The sequence below is a fragment of the Artibeus jamaicensis genome, unplaced genomic scaffold (assembly GCF_021234435.1).
Source record: "Artibeus jamaicensis isolate MK-2021 breed Jamaican fruit bat unplaced genomic scaffold, CSHL_Jam_final contig_469, whole genome shotgun sequence".
In the NCBI taxonomy this organism is placed as follows: domain Eukaryota; kingdom Metazoa; phylum Chordata; class Mammalia; order Chiroptera; family Phyllostomidae; genus Artibeus; species Artibeus jamaicensis.
This window is the reverse complement of record NW_026521847.1, coordinates 133,095-153,318: the sequence shown is the minus strand read 5'-3', so window position 1 is coordinate 153,318 and position 20,224 is coordinate 133,095. Positions and strand designations below refer to the sequence as shown.

The 20,224-nt window shown below is 52.3% G+C and overlaps 1 protein-coding gene across 1 annotated transcript in view; it reads right to left on the bottom strand.

Annotated features, from left to right (window-relative positions):
- The window catches only part of TNXB (tenascin XB), a 64,364-nt gene that overhangs the window by 41,528 nt on the left and 2,612 nt on the right, over positions 1 to 20,224 (bottom strand). The window contains 6 exon segments of the mRNA XM_053667493.1: positions 549 to 917; positions 3,549 to 3,812; positions 3,984 to 4,140; positions 9,029 to 9,144; positions 9,609 to 11,354; positions 11,726 to 12,136. Of these exon segments, the coding sequence (XP_053523468.1) occupies positions 549 to 917; positions 3,549 to 3,812; positions 3,984 to 4,140; positions 9,029 to 9,144; positions 9,609 to 11,354; positions 11,726 to 12,128 (3,055 nt within the window). The 5' untranslated portion in view covers positions 12,129 to 12,136.

The following is a 20,224-nucleotide window of genomic DNA, read 5'->3' as shown; positions in this document are numbered from 1 at the left end:
GCTGGCTGGGGTGCCCCCCACCCCAAGGAACCTCTACCCCCAGAAGACAGCGGCTGATGGAGTCATGGGGCTCTGTCCCTGGCAGGCCAGGCTCTGCACGTGGGAGCATGGCCACCCTCCCAGCCTGCCCAGTGAGGGGGTGGCAGGGGCTGTGGGGAAGGGGAGGGGAGGAGGGTGAGCACCGTCAGGCCGGAGGCCTCCCCACACCCGCCCTGAGATGCATGGGGTGGGGCGGGGCAGAGGGGTGAGCAGGATGTGGAGGTGCGGGACACGGGGCGCAGGGAGGAGAGACTCTGTCCACTCTGACTTCTCTTGTCTTTTTTCCAGGGAGCTACTCCCCTTCCTGGCCCACCCTGTCACCATTCTTGGACTCCACCCCCATCCCTCTTGCCTATGAACCCTCAGCTCCTTTTCTCTCCTTGTTTTCTCCCACCATTTGGACCCAAACACAGCCCTGCCCTTCTACCAGCATCCCACTTGTGAAGTGTGGATGGCCCAGCCCCTCCCCCAACCTCAGGGCCCTGGTCTGGGCAAAAGCCAGGATGTACCCATAATGCCTTGATAGATGAGAGGGGCGGAGGGCTTGCCCTCAGGGGGAACCCCGTGAAGTGACAGCACGTAGGGGGCTCCAGGAGGGGGTGAGGGCACCAGTGCCTGGCGGACGTCCCCTGGCAGCAGTTCTTCATGTGCCCCTGGAGCATCAGGCACCCAGAGTCGCAGCTGGAAGTGGGCGAAGGCATCGGGTTGGGCTGTCCAGGCTACGTGGAGGTGCCCGGTTTTGTCTTTGCCTAGTACCCTCAGCTCCCCCAGCTCCTGGGGGCGCTGCTGCAGGGCAGGGGCCTGCACCCCTTGAGTTGTTGAGGGGCCCGAAGGGGGAGGCTCATCGGTGGCTCCCAAGAGGCCCGAGGGGGAGGATCCTGAGAATGGTAGGGCGAGAAAAACAGGGGAGTCCAGTGTGAGAACCTGGAAGGAACCCCAGCCCACAGGCTCTGCCCTGCACACATTCCCTGGGCCGCCTTGTCCTCCCAAATGTCAGCCTGGCCCTCCAAGTACCTCTGTGCACCTCACCTGAACAGACAGGCCTGCAGATAATGAGAGAAATAAAGCCTGCCATCCCTCCCCCCACAAGACTCCTACGACCTCGGCCCCACAGACTTCCCAGTCCCTCCCCACAGGCAGCCCCCCCCCCCCACTGGGTGGTGGTCGTGGCTTCCATTAGTGCTGCAGTGAGAAGCCTGGAATAAAGGGGGAGAAAGTGGTGTTAGGGAAGGAGGGTGCCGAAGGAGAACAGGTAGTGAGAGGAGGGGTGTTAGCGTCCAGCTCAGGTGGCATCTGGGCCCTATGAGTGAAGAAGAGGTCCACAACCCTCCCTGTGGTCACCACAGAACACACCCCTTCCCTGACCGCCACGCCGCTGCTGTGGGAGAGATGGGCATGAAGTGAGCCAGGAGGTCTGAAAAGTGGCTCAGGGAGCAGTGGATTCCCCTCTCTCATACACACATGCTGCTGATGGCTTCAAGGCTCCCCAAGCAGTCCCACTGTGTCCCTTTGAGGTCAAGGCCAAATCATGGAAAGCAGAAACCACTGACCACAATCCCCAGCCACCCGTACCCCAGGGAGTCAGAGCTGGGAACCTCGGTCAGTCCTACTCCACCCTACCCTACCCAGCCCTTCCAGTGAGTTTGCAGGCCCTCCCTGCCCACCAAGCACCCCTTCTATGGCCCAGAACAGCCACCCCAGCAGAAGTGCCTTGAGAACCCAAGTGGAAACCAAGGGACCCCAAAGACTAGTTCTCCTGGGCCTTGTAGCTGTCAGAACCCTGGAGGTGGAGGTGCTTCTAGGGACACGGGAGGGCTGTGCTTTGCTATGGGGACCCTTGGAGTCAGGACCAGGTAGGACTTGAAGGCAGAAGGGTGTGACGGGGTGACAGTCTGAGCAGCGAGCAGTGGGAGGAACTGAGGGATGCAGACTCCACAGGTAGGTGAGCCTGGGCAGGGGAGGGGTGGTTCCGAGCCCCCGCCCACACTACCTGTGGTGGTGATGAAGGCGTAGGACTTGGAGGTCTGCCCCGCCCGCACCCCGTGGACCTCCACGTGATAGGTGGTGGCCGGCCTGAGGTCGGGCAGGGTGACGGCGCGCGTGGTGCCGGGCACGGTCAGCTCCCCGCGCGGGGCGTCTGCAGGCGGCTGGGGCTGCCAGCGCAGCACCACTCGCTCGAAATGGCCGCGGAGCCCATCGAGGGACACGAGGAGGGAGCCATTGGCGGAACTGCCCAGCACTTCGGGCTTGGGGTGTCGGGGCACAACCATCCCATCGGCGCCTTCGGGTAAGAGGCCATAGATGCCCCGGTTGGAGTCCCGCTTCCACGTGCCAGAGTCGGGGCTGACGGTGGGGTGGGGCTGACGGGGAGGGGGTGCGGGGGAGCTGCTGGGGGCCGGGGCCGGGGCCGCCCGACGCCGCTGCAGGTATTCGTGGATGTGGCGCGCCACGGACGAGTAGGTCTGGTTGGCCCTCAGTGGGTAGCCGTGAGCCCGCAGGTGGCGCTCCAGGTCCCGCACCGTGCCGCGGAAGCGGCCCAGCTCCGCCGTCAGGTTGGCCCAAGGCCGCTGAGGGGGCGGGGGCAGGCCGGGCCCGGGCCCAGGCTCCTGCGGCCCCTCCTCTGCCGGCCGGGGGAGCCGAGCGGGCCTAGGGGGCCGCGGAGCCGGCCGGGGCCGGGGTTTGGGGGGCGGGGCTGGGGGGCGCACCTCCGGGTAACTGTAGTGGCCTGGCGCTGGAGTAGGGGGGCAAAAAGGGGACGGAGAGAGCCGATCAGTGGCAGCCGCCCCCACCGGGGCTGAGCTCCTCCCAGGCATTGCCTCCCTCCATCCGTCCCTCCCTCCAGAGCCAGAGGCCTGGTCCCTCTACCCCACCCCCACCTGGAAAGAGAACCCAGAAAAAGGAGTCATTGTCCCAGAAGCCCCTCACCCCTCGCCCTCCAAGCGCGGCATTGTTGGTAACCTAGAAAGAAAAGGGAAGCCAGCGGGCTGGGCCCTGTGTCTGAAGGAGAGAAAGGGGAGTGTGAAGAGAGACTTGTGAGCTACAGCAAAGTGAGGGGTCCCTCTGTCAGAGGAAAAGTAAAGATCCAGGCATCTGTCAAGAGACCTTGAGGTTAGTGGAAAATTACTGCCATGAGATCTAATTCCCCAAATCCCAGTCCTAAAGTCGACAGGAGTGCTGGAGTCTGGTCTGCCTAATTCCAGTCCCTACAAGATCTGACCACTGGCCGAGCATGAGGGCTGTTCCCCATCTACGAGCATCTCTTATTCACTACTCTCTTCAGGGGCAGCTCCTCCCATACTCCAGCCCATAGGCTTCCTACAGGACTTGAGTGCCTGAGAGCTGTCTCCCTGGTGCCTTTGGTACAGAGCAAGACCCCCAGCAGGTGCTTTGGGACTGCCCCACACCCTGCTAAGTGCATTCGGAGGAGCCTGTGGATCCCATGTGGGCCCCCGTGGAATGGGCTCCTGCACTCAGAAACCAGGCCCTTCCCCAACCCCTGGCCAGCATACCTGTGTTAGCCCTCACAGAAGCTGGGTAGCTTACTGCCCGGCCCTGCTCTGCCGTGACGGTCACCACGTATTCCACACCCGGCATCAGGTCAGTCAGCAGTGTCCCGTCTGCCTCAGCTGGCACTTCCAGCCTCACCCTCTCGTTGCCAGCAGTGACATAGGACACCACAAATCGGTCCACCTCGGCCTGGGGGCGCAGCCAGCTGAGCTCCAATGTGGTTGGAGTTACGGCCACCACTCGGAGGTCCTGGGGGCCGTCAATCACTGGCCAGGTTAGAGAAAGGAGGGATCAGGTGGGAGTTTGGTTTTTTCAGTCACCAGCTTTCCTTGCCCCACCCAAACCCTCCCTTCTGCCCTCCTGGAGGGCAGATTCCTGGCCACCTCTCTAATATCCAGATCTCCACTTAGGACCCACCCCACAGCCCCTGCTCTCACTGGTGGTGATGGTCTTGGAGACAGGAGGGCCCCAGTTAGTCCCTCGAAGGGCACGGACGGTGACCTGGTACTCTTGACCGGGGGCCAGTCCTCTCTGGTCATAGGCTGAAGCAGAGTTTGGCACCCGTGCAGTGAATGGGGGGCTTGCTCCATCTGTCTGCAAGAGAGAGAGAGCACTGGGTAGGTTAGGGCTGGCATTCTGCCCCTGCCGCTCAGTGCCCCCGGCTCTGGCTCCAAGCGGTGTCAGCCTGGGACTGTGCAGAGGGTGGCCCTGTGCAGCTGGGGAGCATGGGTGGTTAGCAGCAAACACGTCCAGAACACTCTTTCTATGCCAGCTACTGTTTAAGGCAGTTTATGTGTATGACCTCATTGAATCCAAGGCAGTGTGACCTTGGAGTTCCCTCTCTTGGGCACCACCTTTTAGCCTGGTCATCAGCTATCTGCCAGAATCCTACCCGACACCCAGGAATCTGGCTTTTCCTGCAACCTTGGCTTCCTGGCGGGACAAGGCTTCTCCCAAGCTCAGGCCTGTCAGGACAGATATAGGAAATGAGGGATGCCCTTTCAAGTCTCATTTCCTCCTTAAGGCATCTGCCCCAGCCCGATCCTCCCCACAGACATCTGCCCTGCTGTCTGATGTGGGTGTCACCCTGTCATGACATTTCCCTTCAGGCATTTTTCTTGTCTCTTCAGCAGAGTTGTAGGCCCCTCAAAAACAAGGCCCATCTGTTCAGAGCTCCACAAATACGTTTCCCAGTTTTGTATCTGGCATCGTGCTGGGCATTGAGACACAAAAATAAAAGCTACGGTCCCTGTCCTCAGACGGCTCATGCTATATAGTAGCTAATGGTGTGGCTGTGTCTTAAATTTTATCAGACCCCACCCAAATCTCAGTATAGTACGTGAGAAAACAACCCTCCTCCAAGTGTGCGTTGGAGGTGTGAGGACTATCTGTGGTGGCCCCACGGGAAAGCTGCTGGCCCCAGCTCCAGGCAGGGCCTCTCTGGAGTGCAGCCACCAGGACAGAAGGCACTGACTCCTGTGAGCAGCCCCAGCCCCATGCTCACTGGGCCGCCTGGCCAACGAGCATGCTCCGCTGTGCTGCGGTGGCCGCATTAGGGACACCCCCGTCCAGCCAAGGAGAACTGGACATTTTAGGTTTCTCCTAAACCCAGACCTGGTGGGGGAACAAGTAAACACCAAAGCACAAAAGCAGATGAGAGACCACATAATGGATTTCTGGGTTGAGGATGAATAAAGCTTTGTCAGAGTTTTCTTGGCTGAAAAAGTATCCTGGGCACATAGGACCCTCATCCTTCTGCTCACCCTGCCCTAGGACACCCTAGTCTAATAGGCCTTGGTTGACCTCAACTCAAGACCTATGAAATCCTCATCCCTCCCATGGCTTAACCCTTTCACCCTTTATTCCCCCCCGCCCCACACACGCATGCTCTCTGATGACGTCTGGTCCTTTCAGCGAGGTAAGCCCATCCTAAGGCTTCCTTCTCCCATCGTCTCCCACCCTCTCGGATCACCTACATGAACCTTTCAGACAGGCCTTAAGTCCCTCCTGAGATCTACTTTGGAACAGTTCCATGACAATCCCACTGTCCCCGCATCTGGCTGGTTTGAGGCAGGCTCTCTAGCCAGATGCTGGCAGATGACTCTTGGCCCCTTAGTAAAAGCTTGGCTGCTTCACTGATTGTCTTTGGTTAATTTCTAACTCTATTCTCGAAATCAACCTTGTGGCTCTCGTGGTGGACTCCACCTTGGCTGGTCATTGGAGCTTACTGCACCCTCATCCCTCTCTTCAGACTAGACTCAAAGACAAACTTTTCTGAGGCTGCAAGATCTTGTGTCTCAATGAAAACTTGGCGTAGCCTTGGTTTCCAGGCTGCAGAATACAGCCAGACAAGGAATATCTGAACCTTTTGCTGTTTCCTCGTGCTTTCTCTTACATTCATAGAGAAGCCAACATTTTGCAAAATAGCAACATTCCTTAAGTTGGTGGTCCTCAGGCTTAGGGTGCATTAGAATCACCTTGAGGGCTTGTTGCCACACAGGTTACTGGGCTCTACCCCCAGAGCTTCTGATAGTAGATCTGGGGAAGGAATCCAATAATTTGCATGATTAACAGGCTCCCAAGTGATGTAATGCTGCAGATCCACGGAACACATTTTGAGAACCACTAAGTCATAGTAACAAGGCCACGTATGCAGAGAGAATGTTTCTTTCCGGTGTTCTGAAAATCACTCCAGTGGCCAGGTGTGTCCCTTGCCCAGGAGTAGCAGAGTCTGGGCTTTGAGAGAGATGTGTTTCAGGATGAGGTATAGACAGACTTCTAGGAAGATGGCAGTTGCCAGCTACTGAATATATTCTGTGCCAATAGGGCTGGACAGAGGGCACTGACCAAGGCAAGAGGCACAATTTCAGGGGCCAGCTACAGAAGGTGTAGCAAGTAGCCCTGGCTGGTGTGGCTCCGTGGACTGAGCACAGTGTTGGTTTGATTCCTAGTTAGGGCACATGCCTGGGTTGTGCGCCAGGTCCCCAGTAGGGGGTGCACGAAAAGCAACCACTCATTCATGTTTCTCTCCCTCCCTTACCCTCTAAAAATAAAATAAATATTTTTTTTTAAAAGTGTAGCAAGTATAGTCTGAGGGCCAGTAGCACAGGCTGATGGGGAGTCCAAGAGGAATGTTTAGGGACCAACTTTACAGGAGAATTTTTCACACCTGGGCTCAGAGAGAACCCAGAATATGACAGAGGCCCATACCCAGAGCAGAGCACATGAGCTGACAGCCTGGCCAAGCCACATTCAGGCCAGCTCGACGCTGCCCAGCCCCGTGGTGAGGGAGGAAGCCTCAGACTTCGACTGGGCAGCCCTGCCTCTTGAGAACACCCAAGGGCGAGCTTGTGCTACTGAGAACGGGAGGCGGTGCTGCCCTGCATGCTCCTTCCATTTCAAGTGTTTATTTTAATTCCACTTTCCCTCAAATTTCTTTGGAAAATTCCTTCTAAAAGTCCCACCCTCTCAAGATTAGAACTATGTAAATAATACACACAGAGAAGAGAGTGGAAGAAACACTTTAAAATGTTAACAGTGCTTAGTTTAGTGTGAAGCAGCCAAAAATTATTTATTTTTTGTCTAGTTGCCAAATTCTTGTCTTGTGATTAAATTGTTCTTATGCCAAGTGGAAAAAAAATGTAAGATTTTATTTATTTTTAGAGAGAGGGTAAGGGAGAGAAAGAGAGGGAGCAAAATAGAGGGAGAGAAAAATCAATCGGCTGCCTCTTGCACACGCCCTGACAGGGGACTGAACCCACGATCCAGGCATGTGCCCTGACCAGGAATTGAACCGGCAACTCTTCACCTTGTGGAACAAGGCCCCACAAACTGAGTCACACCGGTCATGGTGTAAAAATTTTTTTTAAATGAAAGAAAAAAAATCCAAGATATCCTAGCTGTAAAACAAAGTAGGGATTTCTACCTCTGCTTCTCTCAGGGGGTGAGGAGAGACAGAAAATGGCACGGCCCAGGCTCTGGGGTATGAGAAGAACAGCCAGGCACTGGGGGTGGGGATGACAACCTCTCCGAGCTGCTCCTTCCATCCCAGAGGCTTCCTAGGGTTTCGCCCTGGGAGTTATTTATTTTCCCAGAGTTCTGGCTGGGCAGAGATGAGGGTGACATAGCCTACCTGCTATGACAGTTGTGGGATGATTCAGGAAAACATGAATTGGACAGTAGAAATGTGAGATGATTTGGAGTTAGGAGACCAAGCACATCATAAAAGCTCGTATTGCACAAAGGGAGGTCTCTGATGGGAGGCTACAGGGCTTTGTCCTTCGGGTACCCCCGTCCAGTATTTTAAGTGTATGTTGGAAGGAGACAGAGAAAGGATGCTTTGCAGTGCAGTGATGACATGGAGGCAGAAGAACCATTTCACAGATTAAAAATTATTGCACCAGCCTAGACAGCTTGGCCCGAATCAGAAAAGACTACATGAAACAGAGCCAACTACAAAGCCCTATATTTAGGCTAAAAAAAGTGTATATAGTTCATTCCTTCTTCTTTCTTTTTTCCTTACTTATCTATATTTTTTGAAGTTCCCACACTAAGCCTACATAAGTTTTACAATAAAAAGTTATTTAAAAAAACAAATATAAGCAGCCATGGCTGGTGTTGCTCAGTGAATTGAGTGCCAGCCTGCAAACCAGGGAGTTGCTGGTTTGGTTCCCAGTCAGGGCACATGTCTGGGTTGTGAGCCAGGTCCCCAGTAGGGGGTGCACCAGAGGCCACACATTGATGTTTCTCCCCTTCTCTTTCTCCTTCCCTTCCCATCTCTCTAAAAATAAATAAATAAATAAATAAATAAATAAATAAATAAATAGAAATTAAAACCAAAAAACAAATATGATCAAAACAGCTGACTGTGTGGCTGCAAGTTAATATATGTCAACTCTGAGAAAAGTGCAGTGTCTCCAGAATCCATCAGAGGCCCCTCCTCTCTGCACTCATGTTTTGGAGACAAATGAACAAAGCAGGAGGCACTAGAAGAGAGAACTCTAGAAGTGAAGAATTCAAGAACAAAGTCCTAGGGAAAAGGTGGGGAGGAACCAATGGGTTTTGCCCATGAGAATGAAGGGTGACCTGATGGCTTTCCAAATCCCTGAAAGGCTGTGGTGAAGGATGCAGGGCAAGCAACTCTGACTGCTGGTGAAGGCCCAGCTAGGGCTGCTGGATGGATGTTAGAGTGGGCCAGATGTGGACTCAACAGTAACAGAAAGAACTGCCTGACAATGATGACCACCAAAGGACTGGACAGCCTCAGACAGTGCTGAGCTCGCTGTCAGCAGAGGTGTTCCAGCAGGAGCTGCTGCAAAGGCCCTCGGCACCCTGTGTAGGGCAGGACAAGAAAGACTTTACAGCGGCTTCAGGAACCCAGATATCTGGACTCAATCACGAATTACCTGGAATGTCCTGCATGAGGTGTGCAGCCCCTACCCTGGTCCTACCCTCTCGTCCCCTCCTGGAGTGTGCCTCTCACCGTGGGGGTGAACTGAATTTCATAGGCATCCACAGGGCCAGGAGCCCTGGTCCACTCTGTCCGAACCGTCGTCTCCTCCAGGAGGTGCATCCTCATGCCCTCAATGGCTGGCACCTCTGCCCAGGAGAATGGGATATGGGAAGCTGGTTAGCCCAAGGCAGCCCCACCTGACCCCCATCATCACAGGCCCCCTATTCGGGGGCACACGAAGCGGTAAATCCCAGTTCCCACTGCTCTCTGGGGGTGGGGCAAAGCTGGCAAAGGTCTGATCAGGCCTCAGGTTTCCTTCAGCTTCCCCTTCGTGCAGGAACACAGAATCTCCCTAAAAGCAACCAAGTGGCCCTCAACCTGCTCATAAGATATCTAGAAGCAGGTCCTGCCTGCAGGTATGGCCCCATGGTTCTGCTGCCCCTGGTGGACACTGGCTCCTTGGCTCCTGTGACTCCCCCACTCCCCCCATATATAACCTCCTTCTACTCTTCCTCCAACTCCCTGGGCTCCAAGGCCTCAGGGTGGGGCCTTCCCACTGGCTCAGATTCCCACTCCCTGACAGTATACTGGGGAAGGCTTGCCTGCTCACCTTCTCCACAGTCCTCCCCTGCATAGCCCTCTTGGCAGATGCATCTGCCCTCATGACACTCTCCTCGGCCACGGCAGTCCTTGGGGCATGTCTGGATGGCGCAGTCCGGGCCTCGGAAGCCCTCAACGCATACACATTGGCCTGCGCGGCACAGTTCCCGGGGTCCGCAGCCCTCAGGGCAGGCGCTGGCAGGAGGCTCTTCCTGTCCACAGTCCTCACCGCTGTAGCCTGCATGGCACACGCACGATCCCTGCACACAGTGCCCACGGCCCTGGCAGTTGGCCGGGCAGGTGCGGGTGGAGCAGGAGGGGCCCGTGTAGCCTGCGTAGCACACACAGCGCCCATCATCACAGTGGCCACGCTGGTGGCAGTTGGAGGGGCAGGTACGGAGGCTGCAGTCCTCTCCCGCGTAGCCCTCCCAACAGTTGCACACACCGTCCTGGCACACGCCCCGCTGGCTGCAGTCAGCCGGGCACCGCCTCACGCCGCAGTCATCGCCTGAGTAGTCGTCATCACATATGCAACGTCCATCTAAGCACTGGCCATGGCCTCGGCAACCTCCTGGGCAGCTGAGTAAGCTGCAGTCCTCTCCCTCGTAGCCTGTGTCGCATGTGCACACACCATCCTCGCAGTGGCCGCGACCACGACAGTCCCCGGGACACCGACGGCTGCCGCAGTCCTCGCCTGTGAAGCCTGGGTTGCACACGCAACGACCGTCCACGCAACGCCCGCGCCCTCGGCAGTCGCCAGGGCAGGCGCGTGTTCCACAGTCCCGGCCTATGTACCCGGGCCAACAGACACAGCGGCCACTCTCACAACGACCCCGGCCACGACAGTCTCCAGGACAGCTGCGCACACCGCAATCCTCACCACTGTAGCCTGTGTTGCACACACACACACCATTCTCGCAGCGCCCGCGGCCCCGACAGTCGCGCGGGCAGGCACGCCCACTGCAGTCAGGCCCCGTGTACCCCGGCCAACACATGCAACGGCCGTCCTCGCAGTGGCCCCTTTGGTTGCAGTCACTGGGGCAGCTCCGGACTCCGCAATCGTCCCCACTGTAGCCGGTGTCGCAGATGCATTCTCCGTCCTCGCAACGCCCGCGGCCCCGGCAGTTGCGCGGGCAAGTCCGTGTGCTGCAGTCCTCACCCGCGTACCCAGGCCAGCACAAGCAGCGGCCATCCACGCAGCGTCCACCTTCGCCACAGTTCCAAGCGCAGGTCCGTGAGCTACAGTCTTCTCCAGTGTAGCCAGGATCACAGACGCAGCGCCCTTCCTCACAGCGCCCCTTCTGGCTGCAGCCTCGGGGGCAGCTCTTTACCGCACAGTCCTCGCCTGTGTAGCCGGGGTTACACACGCAGCGCCCATTTTCGCAGCGCCCCCTCTGGCTGCAGCCTCGAGGGCAGGAGCGCAGGCTGCAGTCGTCACCAGAGAAACCCAACCGGCACACGCACACGCCCTGCACACAGCGCCCATGGCCGTGGCAGTCCCCGGGGCAGGAGGGCCAGCCACAGCTGGGGCCAGTGTAGCCAGGGAAGCACACGCAGCGACCGCGGACACAGCGCCCCTGATCGTTGCAGTCATCTGGGCAGGACCCGGGAGCAGAGGGTGGAGAGGAGGGGGACACCCCAGCGTCTGTAGGGTCTGAGCAGGAGGGCCCACCCCAGCCTGGCTCGCAGGAGCAGGCACAGCGGCTCAAGTCAAATACGCCGTGGAGACTGCAGAGACTACGAACGTCCGTCTGACCTGTAACAAGAGCAGGAGGAGGGCCTCAGTCTCTCTGGGGGAGAGTCTGAGTCCATATAGTGCTCCCTTGAGTTGTCCCCTTCATGAGCATCAACCTCATTTCATAAGGGTATCTTAGCTTCCAGCTGCTCCTAGTCAATATGTGTGGTCTCCCAGAACCCCAGCATATGCTAGGGAGAAGGGGAGGGAGCTGACATCTTGCCAGGTTTCTCCCCTCTCCAAGTTTGTACTGACCACCCCCAAGGGTGAGGAAGGGTTACCTTTTTCTAATTCATACCCAGGTCCTTTATAGACTAGGGATGCCCACTCACCTGCTCCACTTGCCTCTTTTTCTGTGTCCCCCCCACCCCGCCCCGTGGTCACTTGCTTACCTGTGCCAGCCTGGGCAGCAGCAGGACAACATCCCCCTGTGCACTGTTCCTTGAGCCCCTTCACCAGCTCCTCCAGGATCTCTAGGCGGACCCTCAAGGCCTGCACCTCTGAAGCAGGGACAGGGGGCTCAGTGCCCGGGGGACAGCCACAGCTAGTTGAAGGGGGCAGGTTAATACGGTGGGTGAACACCACCTGTTTTTCCCCTCCTTCTACAGTGTGCTCATAAAGCTGAGAAGTGAGGTTTGCCCCTCTTGGCTCTGCTGTGCGGCCCCCTGGCTTAGGAGGGGGTCGTGGGGCACGGAGTGTAATATTGGAGCGTGAAGAGAAAGGCCCTGCTCTGACTGTGCCCAGCAGCAGCAGGAGAGCCAGACTGGAGGTTAGGGAGTGTCGGGCTGGCATCATTCAGGAGGCTGCAAGGAGAGAGGGTAAGTGTGAGAGCAGTTTCACAGGTAAGACAAGATGCCCCCCCCAACACACACATTAACAACAGTCCCACCACCCACAACTCAACCCAACTCAACATGTGTGTAAAAATCCACATTTAACTCAACCCTAAGGAATCCCCCCCTGGAGAGATTTGCTGTCCCACTCACTTTCTAATGTTACTTGTTATCCTGCTCCCCATCTCTTTTTACTGTTCCACCCACACGGGTCCTTTGTGTGTTCCACGGACACCACAGACTTGCATTATTAGCTTAAGGACCTTGTGCTATATATTTCCTCTGTCTGGGATGCTCTTCACTCAGCTCTTAAAGATGGGCTCCTTCCTGTTCAGATCTTAACTCATACGTCATTGACACCTAGAGGCCTTCCTTGCTGCCCAGCTGGAGCAGTCTCCCCTTACTCTCTACCATAGTATCCCACTTAGTTTTTCATGGCATTCGCAGCTGCCTGAGTTATCTGTGAGGACACTTGGTTGTTCTCTCTCTCCTGCTACTAGAATGGGAATTCCATGGAAGTGCCCGACTATGTGCCTGGGCCTGGCACACAAGGAGCCGACTAACACATTCATGTTGGATGATCCGTGGGTGAGTATCCAAGGCCAAGCCTTCCATGAGCACCTGCATCCCAGCTCCTACTAGCTTCTCAGCAGCCTCCAGGTGCAGAGTGTCCCCTCTCTTATTCATCACTCACTTTGCTCAACTAGATCCTTCCCATTGGCTATTATATGAGCTCCCAGTTTTCAAAAAGCCCTTTTCCTCAGGACTTACATTACCAAGTATCAAAACTTATTATAAAGGCACTGGGAGACACAACAGAACAGGGTTCAGAAACAGACCCACACGTATGACAAAGTGCTAACTACAGTAAGAGGGAACAAATGGTCTCTTTGGTAAGTGGTGCTTGGTCAACTGAAAATGCGTATGGAAAAGCCACCTATCTCTCTACCTTACGTCCACACACAGAAATTAATTTGAATAAATCTGATGGACCTAACTCTGAAAGATAAACCAATAACTTTAAGAATATCTTACAGAAGAAAATATAGAATATCTTTATGACCTCAGAGTAAGCAGAGATTTCCTTAACACCTAACCACACAAAATTTAACCATAAAAAAAGAGACTGATACATTGGACCCCACTGAAACTGATAACTTCTTCTGGTCATCAAAAGACATCATTAAGAAAATAAGAAGGAAAGCCACAGAAATGCAGCTTCTGTGAGAAAATGCAGCTGACCCGGAACACAGCGGGGCTGAGTGAACTGCGCAGGTCCCTCTGACATACAGATTCTTTCCAACTGACCCACACAGCTCCGCTCCACCCTGCTCAAGGCTCGACTGTGTGCAATATGTCAGAAAAAAATAGAGAAAAGAGTTTAAAGTCTAAAATAAAGAACTTCAAAACAAAGACAAGTAAAAGGCAGGCAACCTAGTTTTTTAAATTGGCAAAAGACTTAAACAGGTACTCCAGATAAGATATCCTGCCCTGGTTGGTGTAGCTCAGTGGATTGAGCGTGGGCCTGCAAACCAGAGGATTGCGGTTCAATTACCAGTCAGGGCACATGTCTGGGTTGCAGGCCAGTTCCCTGCAGGGGACCCATGAGAGGCAACCATACATTGACATTCTCTCCCTCTCTCCTTCCCTTCCCCTCTAAAGATAAATAAAAAATAAAAAATAAAAAGATATCCTGTATCTCCAAAGTTCAGTATCCAAAGGGCCCCAAGAAACACAAAAAGGTGAATAGCATCACTAGTAATCAGTGAAATGAAAATTAAAACCACAATGAGATGTCATCAAATACCCACCAGAGTGGCTACAATGAAAGGAACTGCCATTGCTCAATATTGGCAAGCACGTGAAGCTACTGGAACTCTCATCTATTGACAAAACCAGCACACATTAGAGCACAGGCGGCAAACACAAGGCCCGAGGGCTGAATCCCACCCTCCACCTTGCTTCCTCTGTCGGCACCTTGTTTCTACCTGGCGAGCTCTTGCTTAGCTGTTAAGGAGTAGTTACATTTATACAGTTCTAAAATTACATTTGGCCCTTTGAAGGCAGCTGTGAGGCTGATGTGGCCCCCGTGAAAATGAGTTTGACACCCCTGCATTTGGAAAACTGGCAGTATCTACTAACTAAAGCACATAGCCCGTAACCTGGCAATTCTACTTCTTGGTAAATATCCAATAGAAATGACTGCATATCCTCCAAAAGATGTATGGAAATGTTCATGAGATTTATTCATACCAGTCAAAACTGGAAAGAACTCAAGCATCCATAAACAGTAAAATGGAGACATAAATTGAGGCACTGTCATACAACGGAATACTGTACAGCAATGAAATACCCTCTGGCCACACCGGACAGCGTGAACAGTTTTCATTCACACAATGCTGCACAAAAGAAACCACATACACACAACCATTTTGAATGATGCTATTTATATCAGGTTCTAAAAGAAAATCATTGGTTTTAGAAGATACGGTGGGATTACTTTCAAGGATGATAATGACTGGGAGGAGTTACAAGGGGGATTTCTGGAAATGTTCTGCACATTGATCTGGGTGGTAAACAGATGTATACCTATTCAAAAATTGGGCTACACACTTAAAATTTGTGCATGTCACAGTATGAAAGTTATACCTCAAAATAAAACAAAACGCCTTCCCCAACCTCATATTCCCTCCAGCCACCACATATCTCTATCCTCTACTTCATGGCCACAGTTGTCAAAAGAATTAACTGTACTTAGATGTTTCTATTTCCCCCTTACCCCACAAATGCCTCAAACCCACCCTCATCTGGCTTCTACACCTCCTTCAGCCCACCACACAGCCCTCTCCAAGGTCTCCCCATGATCTACCTCAGTGTCACAATCTAGGAGATATTTTTCTTTATCTTACTTGATATCTGTCAAAATCACTACACACTGTTGACCACATTTTCCATTTTAAAACATTCTCTACTCCTGGACTTCTGGTCAGGATGACAGCATAGGTAAACATGGCTCACCTCCTCGCACAACCATATCAAAATTACAACTAAAATATCGATCAGAACCATCAGAAATCAAATTGAATGGAAGTCTGACACCGACAGAATTAGAGAAACCACATCTGTCCAGATTTGCAGGAGGGGCAGAAATGCAGATTAGTCTGGTCCCACATCCACCTGTGGTGGATAAAAATTGGGGAAGAATATTTCAGGAGTGAGAAGTCCCAGCCTCACACGAGGCCCCTCAGCCCAGGGTTCCAGTGCAGGAAGAAAAGTCCCCATAACATCTGGCTGCAAAAACTAGCAGGGATTGAGTTGGAAGAAACTTCTAGAGTCCCAAGCAGTTCCCCTCAAAGAATGTACACACCAACTTACTCAGACTCTCTCCCTGTGAGTTCCAGCACTGGTACAGCAAGCAGCTTGAAAGACAGCACTGGCGCACAGGGAGAAACAGAAGTATCTGGCATTAAGGTGGAAGCTGGGGCACAGCCTTCTCCCAGACAGAGACACAGGCCGAGGCCATTGTCCCTCTTCTGAGCCCTTCTCCCCACGGAGACACAGGGTGGCAGACAGGTGAGTGCCGTATCTGAGACTCCACCAACCTGGCCAATACTGTTTATTCCACCCTGGAGATCCCCTGAGGCTCCATCCCACCCACACTGTTAACCATGATTTTTCCATATGAATGGCTGGTCTTGACCCATGCTTCATAACTTCCTAAACCCTATCAAACAAGCAACAGCTAGCCTCAGTAAGCCCCTAACCTCTGTACCTCTTGCTAAGTGGTCCCAGGCCCAGGACTAGCAGCAGCCAACCTAGATTAACAGCTTGGCTTCACCAAGTAGCAGCCTTCTCAGATTGCGTCACAGCTCATGCAGGGTAGCCCTGGGCAGAACACAGGCTAGGGCTGATCTTGGCCTTCATCATTCAGGAACCCCAGAGCCTGCCCCATGTACCCAGTGGACAGCTACAGACCAAGCAGGAGCACCACTACCATGCCTCTACACAGCTGATCCTCCATGGAAGGTGGATGTTGGCGGTGAGTGGTCACAGCCAGTCCGTGCAGCTGAATGGCCTGGGTAAATCCCTCCCATTGTCCTGACAACAGCAAACAAGGGTCAACTGCAAGGGGAAGGTGTACCCAGCCCACATAAAGGGTACACCTCAAGTACCCAGCTTGGGTGATAGGGCATGTTGTGCCTCTGGGTCCTATAGGACACCTACTACATTAGGCCACACTTACCAAGACAGGGAGTCATAGCAGCTCTACCTAATACACAGAAACAGACACAGGGAGACTGCCAAAATGAGGAGACAAAGAAACATGGCCCAAATGAAAGAACAGATCAAAACTCCAGAAAAAGACCTAAACAAAATGGAGGTAAGCAATCTATCAGATGCAGAGTTCAAAACACTGGTTACAAAGATGCTCAAGGAACTTAGTGAGGACCTCAAAAGCATAAAATAGATCCACTCAGAAATGAAGGATATACTAATTGAAATAAAGAACAATATACAGGGAAACAACAGTAGAGTGGATGAAGGCAAGAATCAATGATTTGTAACAAAAGGAAGCAAAAAACAAGCAATCGGCACGAGAAGAAGAAAAATGCAAAAAAAAGAGGATAGAGTAAGCAGCCTCTAGAAAAACTTCAAGCACTTGAACATTTGCATCATAGGGGTACCAGGAGAAGAGAAAGAGCAAGAAGTTGGAAATCTATTTGAAAAAATAATGAAAGAAAGCTTTCCTAATTTAGTGAAAGAAATAGACATGCAAGTCCAGGAAGCACAGAGTCCCAAACAAGATGGATGCAAAGAGGCCCACTGCAAGACACATCATAATTAAATTGTCAAAGATTAAACATAAAGAGAGAATCTTAAAAGTAGCAAGAGAAAAAGCTGTTAGTTACCTACAGGGGAATTCCCCTAAGACCATTAGCTGATTTCTCAAATGAAACTTTGCAGGCCAGAAGGGATTGGCAAGAAATACTCAAATTCATGAAAAGCAAGGGCCTACAGCCAAGATTGTTTTACCCAGCAAAGCTATCATTTAGAATCGAAGGGGAGATAAAGAGCTCCCAAGACAAGGAAAAAATGAAAGAAGTTCACCATCACCAAGCCATTATTGTATGAACTATTAAAGGGACTCATTTAAGAAAAAAGAAGATCAAAACTGAACAATAAATGCATATCTATCAACAATTGAATCTAAAAAATAAACTAAGCAAACAAGAACAGAGACAGAATTGTAGATATACAGAGAACTTTTTGATGGTTGCCAGAGAGGGGAAAAGGTGTGGGGGGAAGGGTGAAGGGGTGAGAGGATTAAGAATTACAAATAGAGGCCTGGCTGGTATGGCTCAGTGAATTGAGCACCAGCCTGGGAATCAAAGGGTCGCTGGTTTGATTCCCAGTCAGGGCACATGCCTGTGTTGTGGGCCAGGTCCCTGGATGGGGGTGTGTGAGAGGCAACTATACACTGATGTTTCTCTTCCTCTCTTTTTCCTTCCCTTCCCCTCTCTCTAAAAATAAATTTTAAAAATCTTTTAAAAAAAAGAAAATGGAGTAACCAAAGAACTTATATGCTTGACCCATGGACATGAACAATGGTGTGGGGATTGCCTGAGCGAGTGGAGGGTGCTGGGTGGAGGGGGGGAAAGGGGGGAAGTTAAGGCAACTGCAATAGCATAATCAATAACATATATTAAAAAAGAACATTCTCTATTTGTGCTATCAATACAGTAGCCAGGAGAAATACGTGGCTTGAACACTTGACATGTGGCGAGAATGACCGAAGCACTGGATTTTACTCAGTGCTTTTTAAAAGCTCCCCAGGTGATTGTATGTGCAGCCAGAGTTGAGACCTACTGCTCTAGTCACCCACCTAGATACCTTCCTCCAGACCCATGGCTTTAATTTCCTATGTACACTCTAATGTATAAACTAGCACAAATCATCTCCTCTTAACTCCAAGCAATATATCCAACTGCCTACTTGGCATCTCCTCTGGAGCACCCCAAATTCAGGATGTCTGAAATGGAACTCATGATGGCCCTTCCTGAACCCCATCCACTCTCAGTGTTTTCCACTGAGCTCGTGGCCCATCATTCATCCAGTTTTATAAGCCAGAAACCTAACAGCCCATTCAACATCATCATATTTCATCATATTTACCCATGTTTTCTTGTGAACGTCTCTTCAGTTTGCTTATTTCTCTCCCTCTTACCAATGTTATAGTCCAGCATCCCATCCACCTTTTGCTTGACAACTGAAGTTGCCTCCTGGCTGGTCCCTCTGCTCCCACTCTTGCCCCTTACAATTCTGAAAAGGCAACTAGGATGTCCCTCCCCCGAATAAGACTCTGCAATGTGTCCCTTCTGAATTTTCTCCCAACACTGACAGACAGCCCTGCATCGTCTGGCCTGCTGACGCTTCCCACCTCATCTACCACAACACTCCCCTCCCTCTCTATTCCAGTCCCACTGGTCTTCTGAAAGTTCCTCATCCTCCTCCCAAGCCCAGACCTTCTTATATGCAGTTCCCTCCATGTGGCCCACTCCTCCCTTCTCTCTTGGCCTTGTCAACCTTCAGGGCTCAGCCCTGCATTTCTTCCTCAGGAAGCTTTCCTGCCCAGGTCAGGTCCCACTACCATGTGACATCACAGAACCATGCAACCCTCATTTGCAGCATTTGTAACATTTTGTAATCATAGATTTACTTGTGAGATGTCATTACTATCTTATCCACACTCTGTCTTGCCCACTTGCCTGTAAAGTCCGTGGTGGCAGCATGGCACCTGTGTTTATTTCTTGGCTGCATCTGTGCTCAATAAATATTTACTGACTATATGATTGAATGAAAAGTTCAATTTAAGCCCAAGACTACCTTCAGAGCTGAAACAAAGGATAAAACCAAGGTCAGGGTTAGGACCCGGGGTGTCTGGGACTGGAAGATGGTTAGGAACAGCAGCTGGGGGAGAGTGCCAGCCAGGTGCGGATCCTGGAAGACCCAGACGGTACAAACACTTTGGAAAACTGTTTGGCAGACTCTACAGACACTATATGCAAATGCTATGACCCAGCAATTCCACTCCAAGGAAACACTGACCATAACAGTACTACTCATAATGGCCTCAAACTGGGAACTACCCGAATGTCTCACATCAGTGGACTGGATTACATAAAGTGGATTATTCGCACAGTGGAATGAAATGAAGCAATGAGACTACCACAGCTGTATGCATCCACATAGATGGAGCTCATTAATATAGGACTGACAACACGCAGTCAGACACAAATGAGAACATGCTGAAAAATTCTATTTATGTGAAGTTTGAGGAGCGACAACACTAAACTGCAGTGTTACAAGTGAGAAGTACAAATTACAAGTCTCTGGGGCATGGTGGGGAAATTCTGGGGTGCTAAGAATGTCCTATTTTGTCTTGACCTGAGTGGCTCAGTTCGATGGGCATTGTTCTACAAAGCAGAAGCTCGAGTCTATTTCCAGTCAGGGCACATGGCTGGGCTGCAGGTTCGCTGGGTCCAGTCAGAGCAGGTAACTGATTCATGTTTCTCTCCCTCTCTTTCTCCTTCCTCTCTTTCTCAAAATAAATAAAATCTTTAAAAAACAAAAAGAATGTCTTATGCCTGGATCAAGGTGTTGGCTACCCAATTGTGTCTGTTTGTGGAATTCACTGAGGCGAGCACTGAGGAGCACAGGGAAAGGTTTGGAGGCAAGACGGTGGTTGCTCAGGGTGAGCCAGGAGAGGGCCCTGGAAAATGGGAGTGTGCAGGGGGTGGCCCAAGTTCCACTCAGGACAAGGGTTAAAGAGAGGTGTGGACTGTGGCTCTTCTAGACCTGAGAGGCTGGAGAAACAAGGGCAGGGGGAGGGGTGGAAACGCTGACTGGAGAGGAGGGCGGTGCGCAGTGCCTGCACCCTTCTCCCACACGCACACATCTACCGGCTTCCTGCTCTTAAACTTCTCCTCTAGGTCTGAGGAAAAGGAGTGTTACAGGAATGAAATAAAGCAATGAGACCACTGGCCACCTCACAGGGCC